This window comes from Gigantopelta aegis, chromosome 9, assembly GCF_016097555.1.
Source record: "Gigantopelta aegis isolate Gae_Host chromosome 9, Gae_host_genome, whole genome shotgun sequence".
In the NCBI taxonomy this organism is placed as follows: Eukaryota; Metazoa; Mollusca; class Gastropoda; order Neomphalida; family Peltospiridae; genus Gigantopelta; species Gigantopelta aegis.
Genome location: NC_054707.1, coordinates 79,984,020 through 80,007,747, shown reverse-complemented (window position 1 = coordinate 80,007,747; position 23,728 = coordinate 79,984,020). Strand labels below are relative to the sequence as shown.

Here is a 23,728-nt window from a genome sequence, read left to right as displayed (position 1 = left end):
AATGTCATGTCAAATCGATGAATAGAAAGCGTGTTTACCTTAAGTTCAAATGACCAGGTTAACCTTTGAGGCACATCTTTTATAAATGAATTTAATAGGAGCCCACTAGTTGTTCCGTTCTTCATGTGATAATCTTAATGACACATATGTTCCTTTTATGTTCCTTTTATCATAGTTCCAGTGAGTCAGAAACAATAGAAAGATGCGGATGGCATGCCATTTACAGTTAATGAACAGTTTGCCGACATAACCTAGTACAGTAGATACAAACAGAATATCAGCATATCTTTGTGTTTCAAGTAGCGAATGACCACAGCACTGAAAGTAACTTTAATTGTGATGTTAGTAAATAATGCTTTCTGATCTTTGTTTAGGCAAATAGACCAATTCCCTTATTTGATGATGACTAGAAACTGGTCTGATTGCTTCACTCATGTTTGTGATCCTTAGTTGAAAACTAAGGATTTCCATGAAATATAAAAGTACACGGGCCAACGTACTGTTTAAAGTTAAATAAATACTGCTTGAAGATCTGCAATGCGCATTTGATTTCCGAATGGACTAGCATGTACCAGAAGTAGTATAAAAACTACAGCATTAAGGGATCTGTTGAAACGTGTTTTAAGTCATCAACCAATAAACCGAAACAATGAATATGTATTCCATTCAGTTATTGTTAGACCATCTCCGATTAAAACTGACGAGAGCTTCCAGAACAGTACTTTCAGTGGGAAATGTACATACGTTTTGCATGTGCTGCATTGGTATGCTCACGAAGCATATACAAGTGAATGATCGTGTATTAGAATAAGAAAAATCATATTCGTATACATATAGAGCCTCTACCTCATTGGGCTTGCCAAGAACTAGCAAATGATTGGAAATTGGAAACATGATACAATGAGCACATTTGTTCATACATGTCATTGGAGGAACAAGGTATGAAGTACTGGAGCCTTCAACATTTCACACAATGAATGATGTCATCAATGCTAGACCCAATTGTCAGAGAGTTAACAAATTATAGGAAGCTTAAGACATTCCAAGTATATTTGTATTTTCTTGTCTGTTTTAGGACGAAAATTGTAAAGTGCTGACTCTGATGACAGTTCGTGTTTATAGGTACCAAACATTGATTGCACTGTTAAATTTTTTAGACCAACAGCGAATGACATCAATGGTACCCACCAAGAATTGCAACAGTTTCTGACTATTTATGTAAACTAGTAAGTGGATTAAACTGGACACTGTGCATTTGGAAGTGTGAATATGGAGTACTGCCCGCCTCCACAAAACTCTGAAGATAATCCATTGGCCCCTAATTTAAAATCAAATTATTATACAACTTCTCACTCCCCTGTCCCAAGTTGTAGCCTATGTAATTACCTCCTGAAATTCATAACAAATTAGGAACTGTAATGAAGATAAATAAAAGTTAATTTCAAACAGTTTCAAACGTTCAGATGAATTACAATGTTGTGAGCTAATTAGTAAAAACATGTTCTTTTCATTTTTCGGCCACGAAAGGCCGCCATCTTGGATTTGGTCTTAATGGTGTTATAACAAATATACCCATAGATATCAATAAAGAGTAAATACTGTAACTGTTTTCCAATTTCCTTTGTCAAAGAATGACCACAAGAGACTAACTAAAAAAATAAAATAAAACGTGTTAACACTTTATAATTGGTGCACGAAGATCGAAAGAAATTAATGTGAAATTAAATTTACATCTTCAGGATTTGAACTTATGTCACTGCACGTCTAATTACCCTAGAAAATCAGACCACCTTGTTAGGATCTGTAACAAATAAATAAAAATCCATTACAGGCAGTTTCAAATGCTTATAATAAGTTAGAATAACTAGGAAACAATATTGTTGTTTCCCCCCCCCCCCCCCCAACATGGCCGCCATCTTTGATTTGATAATGATTGTGTTATCATTTCAAATTCAATCTAGCCCAATCTGATTAAAATTAGCTCTACCGGGTCTACCACTAGATCTAACAGCATTGCGTGGACTACCATGTCCAGGTGACATCTCAAAAACAGTGGGGAAAATGCAGGAATAAACTCTGGATTGTATACTAGTATAAACAGATTTTATGATTATACCATTACGGCTTTTTTTTGTCTTGAAACTAATTTTGTATAAAATTTTATATTGCAATTAGTTTCCGGCATACTTTGTAATTCATCCGAATCATTTCGTATATCCTCTGCAATATCCCGAATGTTTTCAAATTTGGCATGATTTTTGCAAGTAAGGTTTTGATTGGTCGAATAAAAGGTCAACTAGACATGAGCTGCAACGGGCTGCTGTTAGATCCACATGTAATAGTGGTGCTAATTTTAATTAGATTGAATCTAGCCCACCTGTCCTTTAGAAGTATAAAGAGTCGACCTTAGGTATACTTTGACTCAACGACATTCGATGGTGTGCGTATTTATTCATCGGTCTTAAGGCCGATATGTACTGGGTTCTCTAATACCAATGCTCACTCAGAGTGAGTTTGACGGCCTTAAGTTAAACTGATAGAACATAAAGAGAGCATACGTGCATAAGTCAGCTCCTTAAGTAAAAAATACTTTTAGTACTTAAGCATGATTAACGAATTGTATACACATTGTTGATAGGTTAAAACAATTCAATAATGATACCATTTTGTAATAATGTATCCCAACACTCGTTATAAATAAATTAAAGCCAATGCAGTTGTTACATGTTAAAGACTTTAACAACACCATGTAGATATACTGACAGAGAGAAACAAGGGACCACTCCAACACTAACAACCGGCCTCGACGGTGTAGTGGTTAAACCATCAGACGTAGGGTTGTTAGGTACTGGGTTCGCAACCACCTAGAGCGAATTTCATGACTCAATGTGTAGGTGTAAAACCACTACACCCACTTCTCTCTCACTAACAACTAACCCTCTGTCCTGGACAGGCAGTCCAGATAGCTGAAGTGTGTGCCCGGGGCAGCGTGCTTGAACTTTAATTGGATATGAGCACGAAAATAAGTATAAATGAATAAATGAAACACGAACGACAAAGTTACTGGAACCAAAACCCTCATCCATAGTGTCATGAAGTTAAAGTTTGTTTTGTTTAACGACACCACTAGAGTACATCGGCTATTGGATGTCACATATGTGGTAATTTTGCCAGGAAACCCGCTACATTCTTCTACTAGCAGCAGGGGGTCTTTTATAACAATCTGAATCTACTGGGTCTATCAGTAGATCTAACAGCATTGCATGGACTCCCATGTCCAGGTGACATTTCATCTATAAATAACAATTTAAATATCGACCAATTACACTTCGCCTTTTATAGCGTTATTCGGGAGCATACACATTCTAAAAATATCGGGCGAGACTATTTATGCAATAGGCGAACTTGTTGGTCTATTTCAACATTGCAAAAAAAGTGGGGAAAGTAGAGTAATAAACTCTGGATTGTATAATAGTATAAACAGATTTTATGGCTATACCATCACGTTTTTTTTCGTCTTTTCGAAATTATATAAATTTTTATATTGCAATTAGTTTCCGGCATGCTTCTTAATTCACCCGAATCATTTCGTATAACCTCGGCATAATCCCGAATGTTTTCAAATTCTTTTCAAATCAGTGGCATGATTTTGCAAATAAGGTTTTGCTTGGTCGAATGAAAAGGTCAACTGGACATGAGCTCGAACGGTTGCTGTTTGATCCACATGTAATAGTGGAGCTAATTTTAATTAGATTGGCGCTATCCTGTTTTTGGGATGGTGCCTATAAAATATCCCTTGCTACTAATGGAAACAATGTAGCAGGTTTCCTCTCCAAGACTATATGTCAAAATTAACAAATGTTTGACATCCAATAGCCGATGATTAATAAATCAATGTGATCTAGTGGTGTCGTTGAACAAAACAAACTTTTTCTCTCAGTATGTGATTAGCTGTCACAAATATAGTTCATGTCAGGGGGGGTAGGGGCGTAAAATTGCAGTTCCGATATTATTAAACACGACTCGTAATCCCAAGCACTAATAAAATTAACTTGACCAAATACCGTTCGTCTTGCGCCTTCTCCTAAGTCTGCGTCTGGTTAGTAGTAGAATAATTTTTACTAAAACCAAGAACAAATAAAATGTTTGTTACACCACTAGAGGACATTGATTTATTAATCATCGGATATTGGATGTCAAACATTTGGTAATTTTGACATAATTTTAGAGAGGAAACCCGCTACATTCTTCCATTAGTGGCAAGGGATCTTTTATATGCACCATCCGACAGACAGGATAGCACATACCACGGCCTTTGATATACCAGTCGTGCTGCAATGGCTGGAACGAGAAATAGCCCAAATGGACCCACGGGCGGGGCTCTATCCCAGACCGACCACACATCAAGCGGACTCTTTACCACTGGGCAACATCCCGCCCTTAAACTCAAGAAAGAAAGAAAGACAGACATTCAACGCTTTTGTATTTACTGTAATATGGTATCGGATATATGATTAAGGCCAAACAGATAATGGAAGAGGAAATTCGGCTCCGCTATACCATTGGCTACGCTTTTTGACTAGCAACAAGGGATCTTTTATATGTACCGTTCAACAGACATGATAGAACGTACCACAATCTTTGTTGCATTAGTTGTGTTATTGTATTAATGCATATTTGAGGTGTTGTAATTCTCTTGATTCTAGGAAAGAAGGTAGTTCGATTATTCAAGACATAAGTGGATTGTTCAAGATATTTGCTGAATCTTAACTCTATGGTTGTAGAGGTGTTGTAGTTCTTTTGATTCTAGAAAAGAAGGTAGTTCGATTATTCAAGACATAAGTGGATTGTTCAAGATATTTGCTGAATCTTAACTCTATGGTTGTAGAGGTGTTGTAGTTCTTTTGATTCTAGAAAAGAAGGTAGTTCGATTATTCAAGACATAAGTGGATTGTTCAAGATATTTGCTGAATCTTAACTCTATGGTTGTAGAGGTGTTGTAATTCTCTTGATTCTAGGAAAGAAGGTAGTTCGATTATTCAAGACATAAGTGGATTGTTCAAGATATTTGCTGAATCTTAACTCTATGGTTGTAGAGGTGTTGTAGTTCTTTTGATTCTAGAAAAGAAGGTAGTTCGATTATTCAAGACATAAGTGGATTGTTCAAGATATTTGCTGAATCTTAACTCTATGGTTGTAGAGGTGTTGTAGTTCTTTTGATTCTAGAAAAGAAGGTAGTTCGATTATTCAAGACATAAGTGGATTGTTCAAGATATTTGCTGAATCTTAACTCTATGGTTGTAGAGGTGTTGTAGTTCTTTTGATTCTAGAAAAGAAGGTAGTTCGATTATTCAAGACATAAGTGGATTGTTCAAGATATTTGCTGAATCTTAACTCTATGGTTGTAGAGGTGTTGTAGTTCTTTTGATTCTAGAAAAGAAGGTAGTTCGATTATTCAAGACATAAGTGGATTGTTCAAGATATTTGCTGAATCTAACCACACGGTTATAAGTTAGGGGTGAGTGAGGTTTCCTCTTACGACAACTTTATAGAGTGATAATGCATGTACCACCTACTTGAAGCTATTGTTTACTAAGTGAAATATAAACACGCCTCAAGTAATTCATGATGCCAACTACTGTCTGTCAGAATGTGCCGTTCTGGCAGTAATGATTGGAATTCATCTGTCTCTGTATACTAATCTATGGATTGTTTCTGTAACATACTACTAGCTATATACCCAACTTTATTCTATGACGAAACTTATATGTTCACTATACATCAATGATTTGTGTTTACGTACCTTCATCTGGGCTGAGACGAGTGATAGCCCAATGGTATAGCGCTCGCTTGATTTACGGACGGTCTAGGATCGATCCCCGTCGGTGGGCCCATTGTGTTATTGCTCGTTCCAGCCAGTGCATCACGACTGGTATATCAAATGCCATGGTATGTGCTATCCTGTCTGTGGGGCGTTGCATATGAAAGATCCCTTGCTATTAATGGAAAAATGTAGCGGGTTTCCTCTCTAAAACTATATGTCAGAATAACCAAATGTCTGACGTACAATAACCGATGATTAATATATCTCTATAATGTGCTCTAGTGGCAGCGGGTTTCCTCTCGCATTATCTGCGTGGTCCTTAACCATGTATCCGATGCTATATAACCGTAACTAAAATTTGTTGAGTGCGTTGTTAAATAAAATATTCCTTCCTTCATTTATTAACTATTATAAACTGATATAATACTGATAAACTGTAAACAGTAAAGCAATGAGGAACTCGAATATTGCCACTGAATGTTTTCATCCATTATAAAAGAGCAATGGAAATCCACGACTGGAATCAATATTTTACTGTTGTTTTTATCAACACATTGTAGTTTACATTCACAATTCTCTCTTTATTTTCTGTTGTTATCATACATATTACGTTTCCTTTCTTTGCGTTCCAGTATTTTATTTTCAACAAGTTAAAATGGCTGTCAAACAATGGCTTACGATTACGGAGACTACAGTAGTTCCTTTGTTGGTGTGTTGCGATGTGTGGCCCGATGTTTCTATTGAATTTTATACGTAATGTTACGAACTGAAACAAGAAGGAGTCAATGAGTAAGCGCGTGGGTAGAATCAAATGGATGACATTTATTTAAGTTCAGTGCAAAGCTGTATCGAGTTGACTTTTGTTTTATTCACGTGGATTCTTACTGACTGTCGTCACCGTGGATTGTTACTGACTGTCGTCACCGTGGATTCTTACTGACTGTCGTCACCGTGGATTCTTTCTGACTGTCGTCACCGTGGATTCTTTCTGACTGTCGTCACCGTGGATTCTTACTGACTGTCGTCACCGTGGATTCTCGTTGTGCCAATTCTGACTGGATGTTAAAGGGTTTGTTGTTGTTCTTTAACGACACCACTTAGTCTAGAGCACATTGATTTATTAATAATCGGATATCGGATGTTCAATATTTGAAAATTTTGACATGTGGTCTTATAGTCCGTCCTATCATACATTTTTTGGGGGGGGTTTTTCTTTTTTTAAATGATTTCAGTTGATTTGAGGTAAGAAAAAACGTAAAAGTGTTTTGAAATTAACAAAAAAATATGTATATTTTTGTGTGCAATTTATAAAACAATCAGCTTAGAAATAAACAATTTATAGTAAATTCCATAGTATGAAAAAAGGCGTCCTCAGTGGGAAGGCCTATAGATAGGAAACCCGCTACATTAGTAGCAAGGGATTACCAGTCGTGGCGCACTGGCTACAACGAGATATAGTCCAATAGGCTCACCGACGTGGATAGGAAACCCGCTACATTAGTAGCAAGGGATTACCAGTCGTGGCGCATTGGCTACAACGAGATATAGTCCAATAGGCTCACCGACGTGGATAGGAAACCAGCTACATTAGTAGCAAGGGATTACCAGTCGTGGCGCACTGGCTACAACGAGATATAGTCCAATAGGCTCACCGACGTGGATAGGAAACCCGCTACATTAGTAACAAGGGATTACCAGTCGTGGCGCACTGGCTACAATGAGACATAGTCCAATAGGCTCACCGACGTGGATAGGAAACCCGCTACATTAGTAGCAAGGGATTACCAGTCGTGGCGCACTGGCTACAACGAGATATAGTCCAATAGGCTCACCGACGTGGATCGAACCTAGGCCGACCGCGCATCAGGCTGATGCCCTCAGTTTTGATTGATAATGTTATTGATTTTTTTTTATTTTAAAGAACAACGTTTGAAATTCAAACCTGTGAATCTATTATATTGTGTAATAAATAAAATAAAATAATTCAGCATTTCACATTTCCCCACTGAATCACGTTTCATAAAAATTAAAACGTGTTTGCACCCCCCCCCCCCCCCCCCCCCCCCCACACACACACCTATCTGTAAAACCATTATTGTAATAAATAATTTAGAATTATTTACATTTAACATTAAATACAGAATAAATTTTCATAAAATGCGTTTACTATTCCACCCCCATCTACCTGTAAACCATTATTGTTATAAATAAAACAAAATAAATCAGCATTATTTGCATTTAACATACTCGTACAAAATCACTGTTCATAAATAAAAAAATGAAGTCACCACCTCAACCCCTACCTGTGAATCTATTATTGTTATAAATAAAACAAAATAATTCAGCATTATTGGCATTTAACATTTTCGTACAAAATTACCTTTCATAAAAATGAATATGCATTTACCACCCACTCCCACCTACTAAAATACCACACAGAACAAATTTAATACCTGTATCTATTTAAAGCGAATTATATCTGTAAAAATGACAGGTGGGATTACATTTATCTTAATGTTTCCGTCACTGATATATAAAACTAGTTGGTAACAAATGATGAGCTTCGTACGTAAAAATCGATGACAGATATGTTTACCATATCCCGTCGAGCGGTTACATAATCGTTAAGCACGTTGGCGCTGACATTAAGGTAATCGCCGGAGTTGTGTTCACGTGCTCGGGTGAGAGGTATCATACTAAAACATATATAACGCTCTATCTCCCAGCATCGCGTCGTCCCTCCGGGGAGGCCATGCAATATTGTGTCGTGTTAGTCTATTGGTTTTTTAGCGTTGTGTTGTGCAATAATAATATATTATACTGATATGTTGTGAGCATTTTCGTTATGCCAGTGGCTGTGGCGGTAGTCATACATGATCACAAGCGTAGGAAGGTGCCAAAAAGTGTGTGTGTGTGGGGGGGGGGGGGGGCGCCACACACACATGCTATATATATATATATATATATATATATATATATATATATATATATATATATATATATATATATATATGTAATAAAAACATGGGGGATAAATAAAAAATAAAAATCGCTGCTCTCCCACCCCACCCCCGCTTTCTACGCCAGTTATGAACATATCTACCTTGAAATTATTGGGCTGGGAGGGGCGGGGGTCAATATTATATTGTTTTGTGTTGTCATATTGTTGTTTGCGTTGTGTTCTGGAATGCTGATATTATACTGATATGTTGCGAGCATATTCGTCATGCCAGTGACTGTGGCGGCAGTCATACGTGATCATATATAGCTTAAATAATTGGGCGTGGAGGTGGGGGTCAATATTATATTGTTTTGTGTTGTCGTGTTGGTTTTTTGCGTTGTGTTCTGGTATACTGATATTATACTGATATGTTGCGACTATTTTCGCTATGCCAGTGGCAGTGGCGGTAGTCATACAGGATTATATCTTGCTTAAAATAATTGGGGGGAGGGGGACAATATTATATTGTTTCGTGTTATGTTTGTTGCGTTGTGTTGCGATCATTGTTCTTATTCCAGTGACAATTGCGGCAGTTATTCAGGATCATATATAGATTTGAATAGTTGGGGGAGGGTGGGGGAGTAGCGTGAGGGACGCAGTATAAAACCCCCCACGAAAAGAACTTTGCACAAGTATACAAAAATAGCTTTGTAAATTAAAAAGGTATTTTTCAAAATGTTCGAGGGAGTGTATTATGCGCCCTCTAGATACGACCCTGCGGTTGGATTTGTAGTCGTGGTGGAGTTCATGATTGGCCATGATCGAAGCCGTTGTCATGGTTGTATTGTTCGTCGTTGACATGCGTGGTAGTTCCCGTAAAGATCTGAGAAAAAAACTAAATTCACAAACTGCCGCTATTTGTGTAGCATGACCTTTCAAAATATTTATTAGCCCATTTTATACCATCAGGAAGGAACTGATACCATATTTTCGATCTAACGTTTTCTTATTACTACATGTAGAACCCCTGCTACTATTTCTTCGCATTCTCCATGAAATCTAATTTGCTGCAAACAAATACTTAGCCCACGTTCTATTCCGTCAATTTCTTTATTACTTCCTAATAATCAACGAAACTGCCTAATATCATATTTCTTTATTACAGAGCAGTTCCCTCGAGAAATATATTACTTCCTATCAAAGCCAGTAATCAATAGAGTAAACAAAATAAAACTTCGACGTATATTATTGTCTCCATTCATTTTTTTTAACAGTTGGATGGCGGTTAGAGGCGCGAACGAACTCATTAAGTCACGGAGCCATGATTCTTTTTTTTCTCTCTTTTTCTTACCTCATGTCGAGTTCTCTCGTTCGTACATCACAAGCGAGGATAAACAATGTGTTGGTACTGAACACAAGACTTGTGGTGAAATGGTCACTGGTTTGAATAAAATATGCATACACACCGTTATGAATGACCCGCGCGCGGTGTATATATGGGGAGCAGACCAATCGATCGATGGGGTTTGCTCGATAAGTTTCCCTCTGGACGACCAATCGCGGTCGAGTTGAGAAATGAGACCGCGGAACGTGTCGGGAGTGTGCATGCGTCAGACATTGATTCCGGCAAATGGTTTGAAAAGCACAAATCACAGAATAATGGTTCACTTTTGGAAAAGACGAACTTCTTCTCGGATGAGCGACAAAATGCCGTTCGGCCGTTCATCAAACGGCAGTTTGGTGAAGCCGCTCAACGTGCTAGTGAGTCCAGGGATGTACCTCTTCTCCAAGTACAGCGAGTACAAGCGCCAGCAGCAGGAGCAGCAGAAGAGAAAGATCACCGAGAAGGAACTTGAGAACCTCAACGAGAAGATCGTGAGTAGTAGTAGTTGCGTCTTACTTCTTTAACTGGACAGGGGCGGGTTGTGTGGGACATTTGGAGTAGTAGTTGCATCTTACGTCTTTAACTGGACAGGAGCGGGTCGTGTGTGACATTTGGAGTAGTAGTTACGTCTTACGTCTTTAACTGGACAGGAGCGGGTCGTGTGGGACATTTAAGTAGTAGTTGCGTCTTACGTCTTTAACTGGGTAGGAGCGGGTCGTGTGGTACATTTACAGTAGTAGTTGCTTCTTAATTTTTTAACTGGGCAGTGGCGGGTCGAGTGGGACATTTGGAGTAGTAGTTGCTTCTTACGTCTTTAACTGGGCAGGGGCAGGTCTAGTGTGACATGGGAGTAGTATTGTCTTACGTTTTTAACTTGACAGGTGTGGGTCTAGGGTGAAATTTGGAGTATTATTTTCTTGTCTTTAACTTAGAAAGAACAAACCTTGTGTGACATTAAAATGTCTAGAGTGACCTTGGAGTAGTAGTGACTTACGTATTTAGCAGGTATTGGTCTAGAGTGACATTGGAGAGTAGTGACTTACGGATTTAGCAGGTGTTGGTCTAGAGTGACATTGGAGAGTAGTGACTTACGTATTTAGCAGGTGTTGATCTAGAGTGACATTGGAGAGTAGTGACTTACGTATTTAGCAGGTGTTGGTCTAGAGTGACATTGGAGAGTAGTGACTTACGGATTTAGCAGGTGTTGGTCTAGAGTGACATTGGAGAGTAGTGACTTACGTATTTAGCAGGTTTTGGTCTAGAGTGACATTGGAGTAGTAGTGACTTATATTTATCAGGTGTTGGTCTAGAGTGACATTGGAGTAGTGGTGACTTACGGATTTAGCAGGTGTTGGTCTAGAGTGACATTGGAGAGTAGTGACTTACGGATTTAGCAGGTTTTGGTCTAGAGTGACATTGGAGTAGTAGTGACTTACGTATTTAGCAGGTGTTGGTCTAGAGTGACATTGGAGTAGTAGTGACTTACGGATTTAGCAGGTTTTGGTCTAGAGTGACATTGGAGTAGTAGTGACTTACGTATTTAGCAGGTGTTGGTCTAGAGTGACAATGGAGAGTAGTGACTTACGGATTTAGCAGGTGTTGGTCTAGAGTGACATTGGAGAGTAGTGACTTACGGATTTAGCAGGTGTTGGTCTAGAGTGACATTGGAGAGTAGTGACTTACGGATTTAGCAGGTGTTGGTCTAGAGTGACATTGGAGAGTTGTGACTTACGGATTTAGCAGGTGTTGGTCTAGAGTGACATTGGAGAGTTGTGACTTACATCTTTAACTTAGCAGGGGCAGGTCCAGTGTGGCATGGGATTAATAGTGTCGTATGCTTTTAACGTAGCAGGGGTGGGTCCAGAGTGACAATTGGAATAGTAGTGTCTTGCGTCTTTAACTTAGCAGGGAACAGGTTTACTTTGACATTGGAGTAGTAGTTTCTTTCGTATTTAACTTAGAAGGAATGGACCCTGTGTAACATTAAATGTGTTTTTGGAGTAGTAGCATCTTACGTCTTTACATTAGCAGGGGCAGGTTTACTTTGATATTGGAGTAGTAGTGACTTTCGTCTTTAACTAAGCAGAGACAGGATTACTCTGACATTGGGCTATTTCTCGTTCCAGCCAGTGCACCACGACTGGTATACCAAAAGCTGTGGTATGTGCTATCCTGTCTGTGGGATGGTGCATATAAAAGATCCCTTGCTACTAATGGGAAAAAAATGTATCTGGTTTCCTCTCTATAACTGTGTCAAAATGACTATATGTTTGACATGAAATAGCTGATGATTAATAAATCAACGTGCTCTAGTAGTGTCATTAAACAAAACAAACTTGGTTTTGTTTCGTCACTCGTATATTCTACTTATCTAATAACATAACATGTTCAGTACGAAATATACTAGGTGTGGAATGTCTGCATCAACTCTAGAAATTCCAGCCATGCTCGGGACCCGACGTATCCTTGGGATCTACCTATGCCAATAAAGCTGTGGTTCAGTGACTGAATTTATCTCGACCGATTCCCACCACACACGAGAGAGCATTCACCGTATGGTTTGGGTTCTCTTACGTAAAACATCCTTTGAGGTACGCTAATTATTGAGTGACGAGGATATAAGACAACACACGATGTAAACAAAACATTTAATTTGTTTACCCATCTTGGTATCTCTAACCTACAACGTCCTTGCACATCACATACGATGGAAACAAATTTAGCCTTCCTATCCCAGCTCTTCTGGCTGTTTTACAACGCTGCTGCATAATAGGAAAAAAAGCTCCCTCCTGTTTTAGTAAGCCTATTTATGTAGCGATATGCGGTGGTAAATAGTTGCAAAAGACAGTCTTCATTGATAAATCCCACCGCGGCTGTCTCCTTTATCTGCTGTGTATCTCTGAAGTCCTCTAATTGAACACAGTGCGGGGGAACGTCATTGGTTTTATTTAGGCACTGCAAAACTAAGGTTGCTGTATTGTCAGCATCACAATGAGAGAATGAATAACATAAGGCATTGTTAAAAACAAAATCTTGTTCTTGCTTATGCTCTTCTTATTCACATCCTTGTTCTTTTTCTTCTTCCTCTTCTTGTTCGTAACCATTAACAAAACCAGCTCTGTCCCGAGACAGATTTCTGGCTATCCAGAGCTCGGCCCCGGAACAGACATGCTGGAAGCCTAAGTGGCATGTGAGCATGATTAAACATTACCTGACCTAACAAAACTAGTTTTAGGGGTATTTTTATCATCATCTTCATCATCATCACCATCATCACCATCAACATCATCATAATCATCATCATAATCATCATCATGTTTATTATTATCGTCATTATCAGTCACCATCATCATCACCACTGTTAATACCATAATTAACATATATTAATATTATTATTATTTTTTAATTTAACAGTATAACAAATAATATTGTGTACGAATTACTCATGACAATACGATATAATTCATTGAATATTGGTAAATTAAATTATTTTATTTCCGTTTTGTTATATCGTTGGGAGCGATAGGCGTTCCAGGTATTGTAGCGGGTTTCCTCTCTAAAACTGTACGTCAAAATTAACAAACGTTTGAAATCCAACAGCCGATGATTACGAAATCAATGTGCTCTAGTGGTGTCGTTAAAGAAAACAAACTTTATTTATATAAACATTGTGCTTACAAATTAATTTATTAATTTGTTACTTAGTAAACAAAATTAACATTACTTGATGTATATTAAATAACAAAAAAAAACTACTACTCATAAATTCAAAAATAATACAACAAATAAAGAAGAATATGTGTTAAAAACCATTAAAGGTAAAATATTTCATTTACTCCATTGTTCGTTTAAAATATGAAAGTTTTTTGTTTTTTTTCTTTACAAATTATAATAAAAAGAATACTGCACCGACATTGCCTGTCAAATAAATGCAACAAATCACTTTGTAATTGCGACTGTATAATGTTTAATGTAACAGAACCAGAGATAACCCGCTGGATACGGGTTTGGTAACACATGGAGTTGACAAGTATGATAAATGCGTTCTTGTACGAGAGATAACTTTAAAAACATTTCTGGAAATACTATACTATACAGACGATAACAGGCATTTAATATTTATTAACAGTAATTTTATTATGACAGGACTACATGTCGCTTTTTCCAGTCGGTTACTAGACCTTTCGATATGCTTTTCACCTACTTATATTCATTTTGAAGTTACACTGATGAAGTATCACAATGTGCACATTCAGTATCATTCACGTTCAACTGTGTTATTTACATGTATATAGTTAAATTACAACGTAATGCGAGAGATAAATACAGTTTAAAAATCACAACACAGGAAACAAAACTGCAGGAAAATATTTTACGAATAGTTTTGAAAGGAAATGACGTTGACGCCATTTTCGTGCTCACACGTTCATAAGAAACATCGTACAACTCCTTTACATAACATATAGAAGAAATCTTGAATAGATGTGGGTGTAGTTTTGAGTTAAGCGGTCCCAGTTCATGTGTTATCCCAAGTCATATTACAAACAAAGACAATGATTTTTGTTATCCCAAGTCATATTACAAACAAGGACAATGATTTTTGTTATCCCAAGTCATATTACAAACAAGGACAATGATTTTTGTTATCCCAAGTCATACTAAAAACAAGGACAATGATTTTTGTTATCCCAAGTCATATTACAAACAAGGACAATGATTTTTGTTATCCCAAGTCATATTACAAACAAGGACAATGATTTTTGTTATCCCAAGTCATATTACAAACAAGGACAATGATTTGTGTTGTCCCAAGTCATACTAAAAACAAAGACAATGATTTTTGTTATCCCAATTCATATTACAAACAAGGACAATGATTTTTGTTATCCCAAGTCATATTACAAACAAGGACAATGATTTTTGTTATCCCAAGTCATATTACAAACAAGGACAATGATTTTTGTTATCCCAAGTCATATTACAAACAAGGACAATGATTTGTGTTGTCCCAAGTCATACTAAAAACAAAGACAATGATTTTTGTTATCCCAATTCATATTACAAACAAGGACAATGATTTTTGTTATCCCAAGTCATATTACAAACAACGACAATGATTTTTGTTATCCAAAGTCATACTAAAAACAAGAACAATGATTTTTGTTATCCCAAGTCATATTACAAACAAGGACAATGATGTTTGTTATCCCAAGTCATATTACAAACAAGGACAATGATGTTTGTTATCCCAAGTCATATTACAAACAAGGACAATGATTTTTGTTATGCCAAGTCATATTACAAACAAGGACAATGATTTTTGTTATCCCAAGTCATACTAAAAACAAGGACAATGAGTTTTGTTATGCCAAGTCATGTTACAAACAAGGACAATGATTTTTGTTATCCCAAGTCATACTAAAAACAAGGACAATGATTTTTGTTATCCCAAGTCATATTACAAACAAGGACAATACTTTTTGTTATCCCAAGTCATACTAAAAACAAGGACAATGATTTTTGTTATCCCAAGTCATATTACAAACAAGGACAATGATTTTTGTTATCCCAAGTCATACTACAAACAAGGACAATGATTTTTGTTATCCCAAGTCATATTACAAACAAGGACAACGATTTTTGTTATCCCAAGTCATATTACAAAAAAGGACAATGATTAAGTCATATTACAAACAAGGACAATGATTTTTGTTACCCAAGTCATACTAAAAACAAGGACAATGATTTTTGTTATCCCAAGTCATATTACAAACAAGGACAATGATTTTTTTATCCCAAGTCATACTAAAAACAAGGACAATGATTTTTGTTATCCCAAGTCATATTACAAACAACGACAATGATTTTTGTTATCCCAAGTCATACTAAAAACAAGAACAATGATTTTTGTTATCCCAAGTCATATTACAAACAAGGACAATGATTTTTGTTATCCCAAGTCATATTACAAACAAGGACAATGATTTGTGTTGTCCCAAGTCATACTAAAAACAAAGACAATGATTTTTGTTATCCCAATTCATATTACAAACAAGGACAATGATTTTTGTTATCCCAAGTCATATTACAAACAACGACAATGATTTTTGTTATCCAAAGTCATACTAAAAACAAGAACAATGATTTTTGTTATCCCAAGTCATATTACAAACAAGGACAATGATGTTTGTTATCCCAAGTCATATTACAAACAAGGACAATGATGTTTGTTATCCCAAGTCATATTACAAACAAGGACAATGATGTTTGTTATCCCAAGTCATATTACAAACAAGGACAATGATTTTTGTTATGCCAAGTCATATTACAAACAAGGACAATGATTTTTGTTATCCCAAGTCATACTAAAAACAAGGACAATGATTTTTGTTATGCCAAGTCATGTTACAAACAAGGACAATGATTTTTGTTATCCCAAGTCATACTAAAAACAAGGACAATGATTTTTGTTATCCCAAGTCATATTACAAACAAGGACAATACTTTTTGTTATCCCAAGTCATACTAAAAACAAGGACAATGATTTTTGTTATCCCAAGTCATATTACAAACAAGGACAATGATTTTTGTTATCCCAAGTCATACTACAAACAAGGACAATGATTTTTGTTATCCCAAGTCATATTACAAACAAGGACAACGATTTTTGTTATCCCAAGTCATATTACAAAAAAGGACAATGATTAAGTCATATTACAAACAAGGACAATGATTTTTGTTATCCCAAGTCATATTACAAACAAGGACAATGATTTTTTTTATCCCAAGTCATACTAAAAACAAGGACAATGATTTTTGTTATCCCAAGTCATATTACAAACAAGGACAATGCTTTTTGTTATCCCAAGTCATATTACAAACAACGACAATGATTTTTGTTATCCCAAGTCATACTAAAAACAAGAACAATGATTTTTGTTATCCCAAGTCATATTACAAACAAGGACAATGATTTTTGTTATCCCAAGTCATATTACAAACAAGGACAATGATTTTTGTTATGCCAAGTCATATTACAAGCAAGGACAATGACTTTTGTTATCCCAAGTCATACTAAAAACAAGGACAATGATTTTTGTTATCCCAAGTCATATTACAAACAAGGACAATGATGTTTGTTATCCCAAGTCATATTACAAACAAGGACAATGATGTTTGTTTATAACAATTGTGTATACTAGTATTCTAAATCAACTCGGAGCAGAAAGCACAGAATTAATTTTCTTTCTGTCAATAAAAAGGTAAGTCATATTCCAATAGACTCATAAAAAAGGGCAAAAAAAAAAAAAAGAGTTAATAATATGGCAAATTTACTTGAATAAGAATGATCATAAATATTCTAAAAGTATGTGTAGGTGTTATATTCAAAACATATAGGACCGAATTTACAAAGCCTGTGTATGTCTTACACGCGTTTAACTACATACATTTATGATGCTTAAACACCTGTTTATGTCTTACACGCGTTTAACTACATACATTTACAATGCTTAAACACCTGTCTATGTCTTACACGCGTTTAACTACATACATTTACAATGCTTAAACAGGTGGGTTTAACTACATACATTTATAATGCTTAAACACCTGCGTGTAACTACATATATTTATAATGCTTAAACACCTGCGTGTAACTACATACATTTATAATGCTTAAACACCTGCGTGTAACTACATACATTTATAATGCTTAAACAGCTGGGTTTAACTACATACATTTATAATGCTTGAACAGCTGGATTTAACTACATACATTTATAATGCTTAAACACCTGCCTGTAACTACATACATTTATAATGCTTAAACACCTGCGTGTAACTACATACATTTATAATGCTTAAACAGCTGGGTTTAACTACATACATTTATAATGCTTAAACACCTGCCTGTAACTACATACATTTATAATGCTTAAACACCTGCGTGTAACTAAATACATTTATAATGCTTAAACAGCTGCGTGTAACTACATACATTTATAATGCTTAAACAGCTGGGTTTAACTACATACATTTATAATGCTTAAACACGTGCGTGTAACTACATACATTTACAATGCTTAAACAGCTGGGTTTAACTACATACATCTACAATGCTTAAACAGCTGCGTTTAACTACATACATTTACAATGCTTAAACAGCTGCGTTTAACTACATACATCTACAATGCTTAAACAGCTGCGTTTAACTACATACATTTATAATATTTAAACAGCTGCGTTTAACTACATACATCTACAATGCTTAAACAGCTGCGTTTAACTACATACATCTACAGTGCTTAAACAGCTGGCTTTAACTACATACATCTACAATGCTTAAACAGCTGGGTTTAACTACATACAGTTACAATGCTTAAACAGCTGGGTTTAAGAAAAACAGGCTTCATAAATTCGACCCATTATTTCCATATAACACACCACTGTAGTATTGAGATTTCTGTAAGTCAAAACCCTAGAATATTTTAGTAGCAAGCAGTTAGGTAAATCAGGATTATGCTTTTATAGATAAAGTTATTCAAATGCATTTTTATCATCTTCAGACTTTTATAATAGAAATTCATTCTTAAACCCCATTTAGTCATCTTAACGTGGTTGCCATCTTAGTGGTTCTAATTTAATATAGAGGCACACTAAGTATGAACACCATTAAATATAGAGGCACACTAAGTATGAACACCATTAAATATAGAGGCACACTAAGTATGAACACCATTAAATATAGAGGCACACTAAGTATGAACACCATTAAATATTTCAATACAATGTCCAGTGACAGGAATTCGCACCAACTAGGTCAGGCACAAGACTTGAACGACATCGAATGATTCTTAGAGAGTAAAAATTGGTTATAATCTGAACGACAAAACCGTAATACGTGAGCCAATTTGACAAAACATCGTAGGTTTACAGCTGCGACTAGCTGTTATACCAGACATACATTTACACGTGCTTGGCATCTATTTCACGCAGATAATTACAGCATTGCGGAAAACAGAGCTTTTTAAGGACAAAAGAAAATGATTAATGCATAATTTAAACTATATTTGTTGTACTATTAATAGAAATATGAATTGTGGTTTAGTCGTAGATTTACGGTTACGTGCAAAATTTGTCTTACGATGTTTAGTGAAATTGGGCCATGTTTGGCCGTATCTCTGCATAATGCAGTCGAACGAGCATTTGGCAAAATAGCTGTTGATTTCATGCTACATGAACACAACAAGGAGGGCATACTGTCCTAGTTTCTCATTCTCTCACAATAGGTAGATGTTCGGGAGTGAGGTGAATTTCTATACAAAAGTTACTGTCATAATGTGATAGCTACATAATATTACAACTGTACTGAATTCCGATATACAAACAGGCTCAAATATAAATGAGAACTCTGCAATCACTCTATGATAAACTAGGTTCAGAAAAAGCCTCAACATTAATTACACTCTACTTACCAACTGGATGTTACACTACAGATAAAATCAGTAGTCTGTGCAAAAACAATTTAGCTTTCAACATATTCGTGAAATCTCCACCTCATATTGTTATCAACAAATTATAGATGAATCACCCACAGAGAGCACGAACGACTATAAAGAGTATTACTACATGACACCCAGATCCAGGGATCTTTCTGGGACTGATGCAGATGAAAGAAACTATTCCCAACTAAGGTGTTAAACAATCGCCTCTATCCTGGTGCATGTAAATAGAATACATAGAGTACATATTCAAGCAAATATCTGTTCTTTGCACTGAGTGAAAGAATGATATTTGTAACTGTGCTGTCAAAGTTTAAAATTCCACCAGAGGATGGTGTAGAATTGTTCAGATACAACCGTGGTGTGAGCTAGTGTACCTATTATGAACTAATCTGGACTGTGCAAAGCTGTTAACGGATGGGAAGATACCAGATTGTAGATGTTGGAACATTTAAGAACTGAAAGTTAACTTCTTTATTCACAAACGAAATTATCATTTTTACATTTATGAAAATTAACTAACATTCATACAGGTATCTTCTTCTCTTCACAATTAGTCTAACATCTAACGCTGCATAATCATCATTAACACATAATCTAATTGCTTTGATCTAAGTCAGAACTTATGAATAAACATATTTGTACATATAATCATGTTAGGCGGTAGACTTAGAACGAACGCATTTGACACATTATTAAAATGGGAGCCAATTTGAACTTGAATATGTCTGGAATGATAGAGTTGTCGAAAGCGTATACGTTTACTGATCGATTTCTGCTTCTGACAGTGTCTGTAGAGACACAACTAAAATATCATTACCTTGAACAAAACACAAATGTGAAGAAAATGCGATATTGAAAGAAAAAACATAACTGCCTGGATTACAGTATTTACCTGAACAGCAGATACCAATTAGACCAAACTAAATCCTCTTAGAGAAAGCTCATTTTTGACGTATGTTGACATGAAAACATATTTACAAGCTAACGTTTATGTTAAGATGTTATCTTCACGGGGATTAAGGAAACAGCAGATGTAATAACAAAACCATCTGTCAAAGAACCTGGAACAAAACATCTTTACTAAACTATCACTGTTTGTTTTGTTTAACGACACTACTAGAGATCATTGATTTATTAATCACTGGCTATTGGATGTCAAAAATTTGGTAATATTTACATGTAGTCTTAGAGAGGAAAATCGCAACATATTTTCAGTAGTAGTATGGGATCTTTTATACGCACTATTCCACAAACAGGATATCGCAAACCACGGCCTTTGATATAAACCAATGGTGCACTGACTGGAACGAGAAATAGCCCAATGGACCAACCAACAAGGATCGATCCTAGACCTCTAGACCTACTGTGCATCAGGCGAACTCTATACCACTGGGCTACATCCCGCCCCAAACTATCACTGACATTGTTGTGTCTAAAATGTTTTAATGTTGGAAATAGAAATAGAATCTGAACAATGGGCATTTGGAAAAATAGTCGTTGATTTGATGAATGTCTATCTAGTGTCTCATATAAAGGATAGACACTTCCGAGGAGATCGAGCTATTCTCGATTCACTAATATCAAAACCTATATTAGTTTGGCCATTTACCTTTCGACCGACCGTTCAAAATTGCGCCAAATTCCCTCAATCAAAATTGCGCACCCTTTTCTCTTTGGCATTTAACTGCTCCATTCAAATTCCATAGCACCACCACCACCCCCACCCGCCTGCTACCGATTTGATCGGGTTGCTGGTGCTCCCTTACACCTGCCAGTGCAGGCAGTCCCTCCTCTCCCCTCCTCCCACCTTTCCTGTCATGGACGGAGGAGCCGGCCAAGGCCGGCTCTTGTGCCCACAACAGGCGTGCGCTACAACAGCTTGTTCTGAATGTGCACGTAAAACCCTATGACCTGACCTGACCTGGGGAGATCGTTTACTGAACATTACATTATTTTGACTGCCACCACGAAGAGGACTGCCACTTCCAGACTAGTTTACTAAATCAGAACTAGCACAGGAGAGAACTGATTGGAATAAATACAATAGAAGTAAGAACAGGTAACGGGGATGGAAAGTTATTATTTTTACCATTATATATTATGTAGAATCATATGAAATAAAAACAAAGTTAAGTTTCAGGCACGTCCACCCAGGGCACAACCTCTGTCACCGATAGCGGCTGACACTGGAGATTCTATGCATTCTAAACGACATGGACAAGACATTAAGACTGACACTGAACTATTTGTGAGTGGACATTCTAGCGGTCTAAGCGCTGGTTTGTTTTCCTCCAATCAGTCTCACATGTCATACGTCTTCAGACCCTCAGGCTACGTTCGGCTCGAGGTAGGAAATGGCCGACTGATCAGTGCGCATGCACGTCACTCGTGATTAATTGAGGGAGCTTTGGAGGTCATAGATAAATCAATCACAGGTTCAGAGACACATTATTTCTGACCTGTCTGTGAGTTATGAACTGCTAATCTCCGTTCGTGTTCTTTCAGCTACATGGACATCTCAGGCGATGTTGTTTTTCAGTGGGTAAACACATATAGGCTATCAGATATAATACAATCAGTATTCCTAGATAATAACCTTAATTGCTCTGTACGACATTTAGTGTGTTTTCCGGACTCCGTAGATTTGGAGGAGATTAGGGTGTGCTACAAAGATAACAATATGTTTTGTGATTTTGCGCCTTTTCTGCATATTTTAAGACTTCATTTTTGGTGAAGGAACCTCTGTGGGTATGACAGTAAAATCGCAGACCGTAGAAATCACTAGCTACTGATTTTGAGATACAAATCAAGAAGGTCTTCTATGGTGGGGAAAAAGGGCTTCGAACCGCAAGGACCGATCACACCCCAACTCCATTACTGACAAAGTCTTTGCGATTTTGCAGGGGAAAATATCTTGTTGGTCAGTATCTGAAATATGTATTACATTGCCACTGCATGGGTGATAGAAACAGTGTACTCAGCCAGTCAAACTGAAATTTCAAAATTTACTTTTTTATTATAAAACTTTATCATAGGATCGAAGAGGTTTAGCGCTTATCTCGGACACTGATATACCAGTCGCAGAGCACTGGTTTCTCTACATTCAGGATGCAGTAGTGTTGTTAGCGAATGCATTACAAAACGTATTTCTGATCGCTACATTTCTATTACCGTCGACAGTGGTGCGCTTTTGTTGTTATCAAGCTCGAGGGAATCATATCCAGTCATCATCGACATCTGCATACAAAACCTATTAATGAAGAGACAATCTAGCCGACATAGCTGGACGGACTACAACAGGCCCGTGCTATCCTTTTTCTACAGCAATCAATGAACTTAAAATGGTGCTTTGGGTTTCAGGGGAGGAATTTACGGCGAATGATTCGCCTATCGCGTTTATGTCGACTTTGATCTATTGTGTTCGTGTGTGCGGATTTATTTTGTCATCAGGACTGAAAACAAGGTTTGCTCCTTGTACAGAATAGGCAATCCAATCCCATCCACGTACGTTTACGTGTCGGTATAACAGACCCCGGTGTCCCTGGGGTGAGTACCCGAGACTAAAAGGGTTAACACGGGCGTAACTAGATTGTAGTTGTCAATATTTGTAGTACACAGTGTGCAGCGAATATTTAAACAAAATGTTAGAATGGCCGACTCTGAATTTTTTTTAAAACGTTATACCTAAAGATGGGTTATAAGAAGTGAATCGTGTTATTTATGATGTTCCTGAACACTATTTGGCAGTGAGTGGTGTTCCGGAGACATGACCCAACACCAAACCCAGTGACACGGAAGTTTTAGAATTCACATGACCTTGTGGTGAGAATTAATTTCTTTTAAAAATGGGACAGACCTACCGATAGATGTACGTATGTTTTGTCTCTATATGTATTGCCAATAAAACTGAAAACATGGAGTTGACATATAGATAGGAATAGACATAGGATATGTATGTTTTGTCCCTTTATGTATTGGCAATAAAACTGCAAACATGGGAAAGACTTGTGTATGTATGTTTTGTTTGTCTATGTATTGGCAATAAAACTGCAAGCATGGGATAGACTTGTGTATGT

General features: G+C 36.7%; 1 protein-coding gene across 2 annotated transcripts in view; it reads left to right on the top strand.

Moving 5' to 3' along the window:
• The first annotated feature begins 10,404 nt into the window (after positions 1-10,404).
• The window catches only part of LOC121381846, a 51,921-nt gene continuing 38,597 nt past the window's right edge, over positions 10,405-23,728 (top strand). For both annotated transcript variants that reach the window (XM_041511214.1, XM_041511213.1), the window contains exon 1: positions 10,405-10,640. In XM_041511214.1, the coding sequence (XP_041367148.1) occupies positions 10,425-10,640 (216 nt within the window). In that variant the 5' untranslated portion in view covers positions 10,405-10,424. The remainder of the gene's footprint in view (positions 10,641-23,728) is intronic.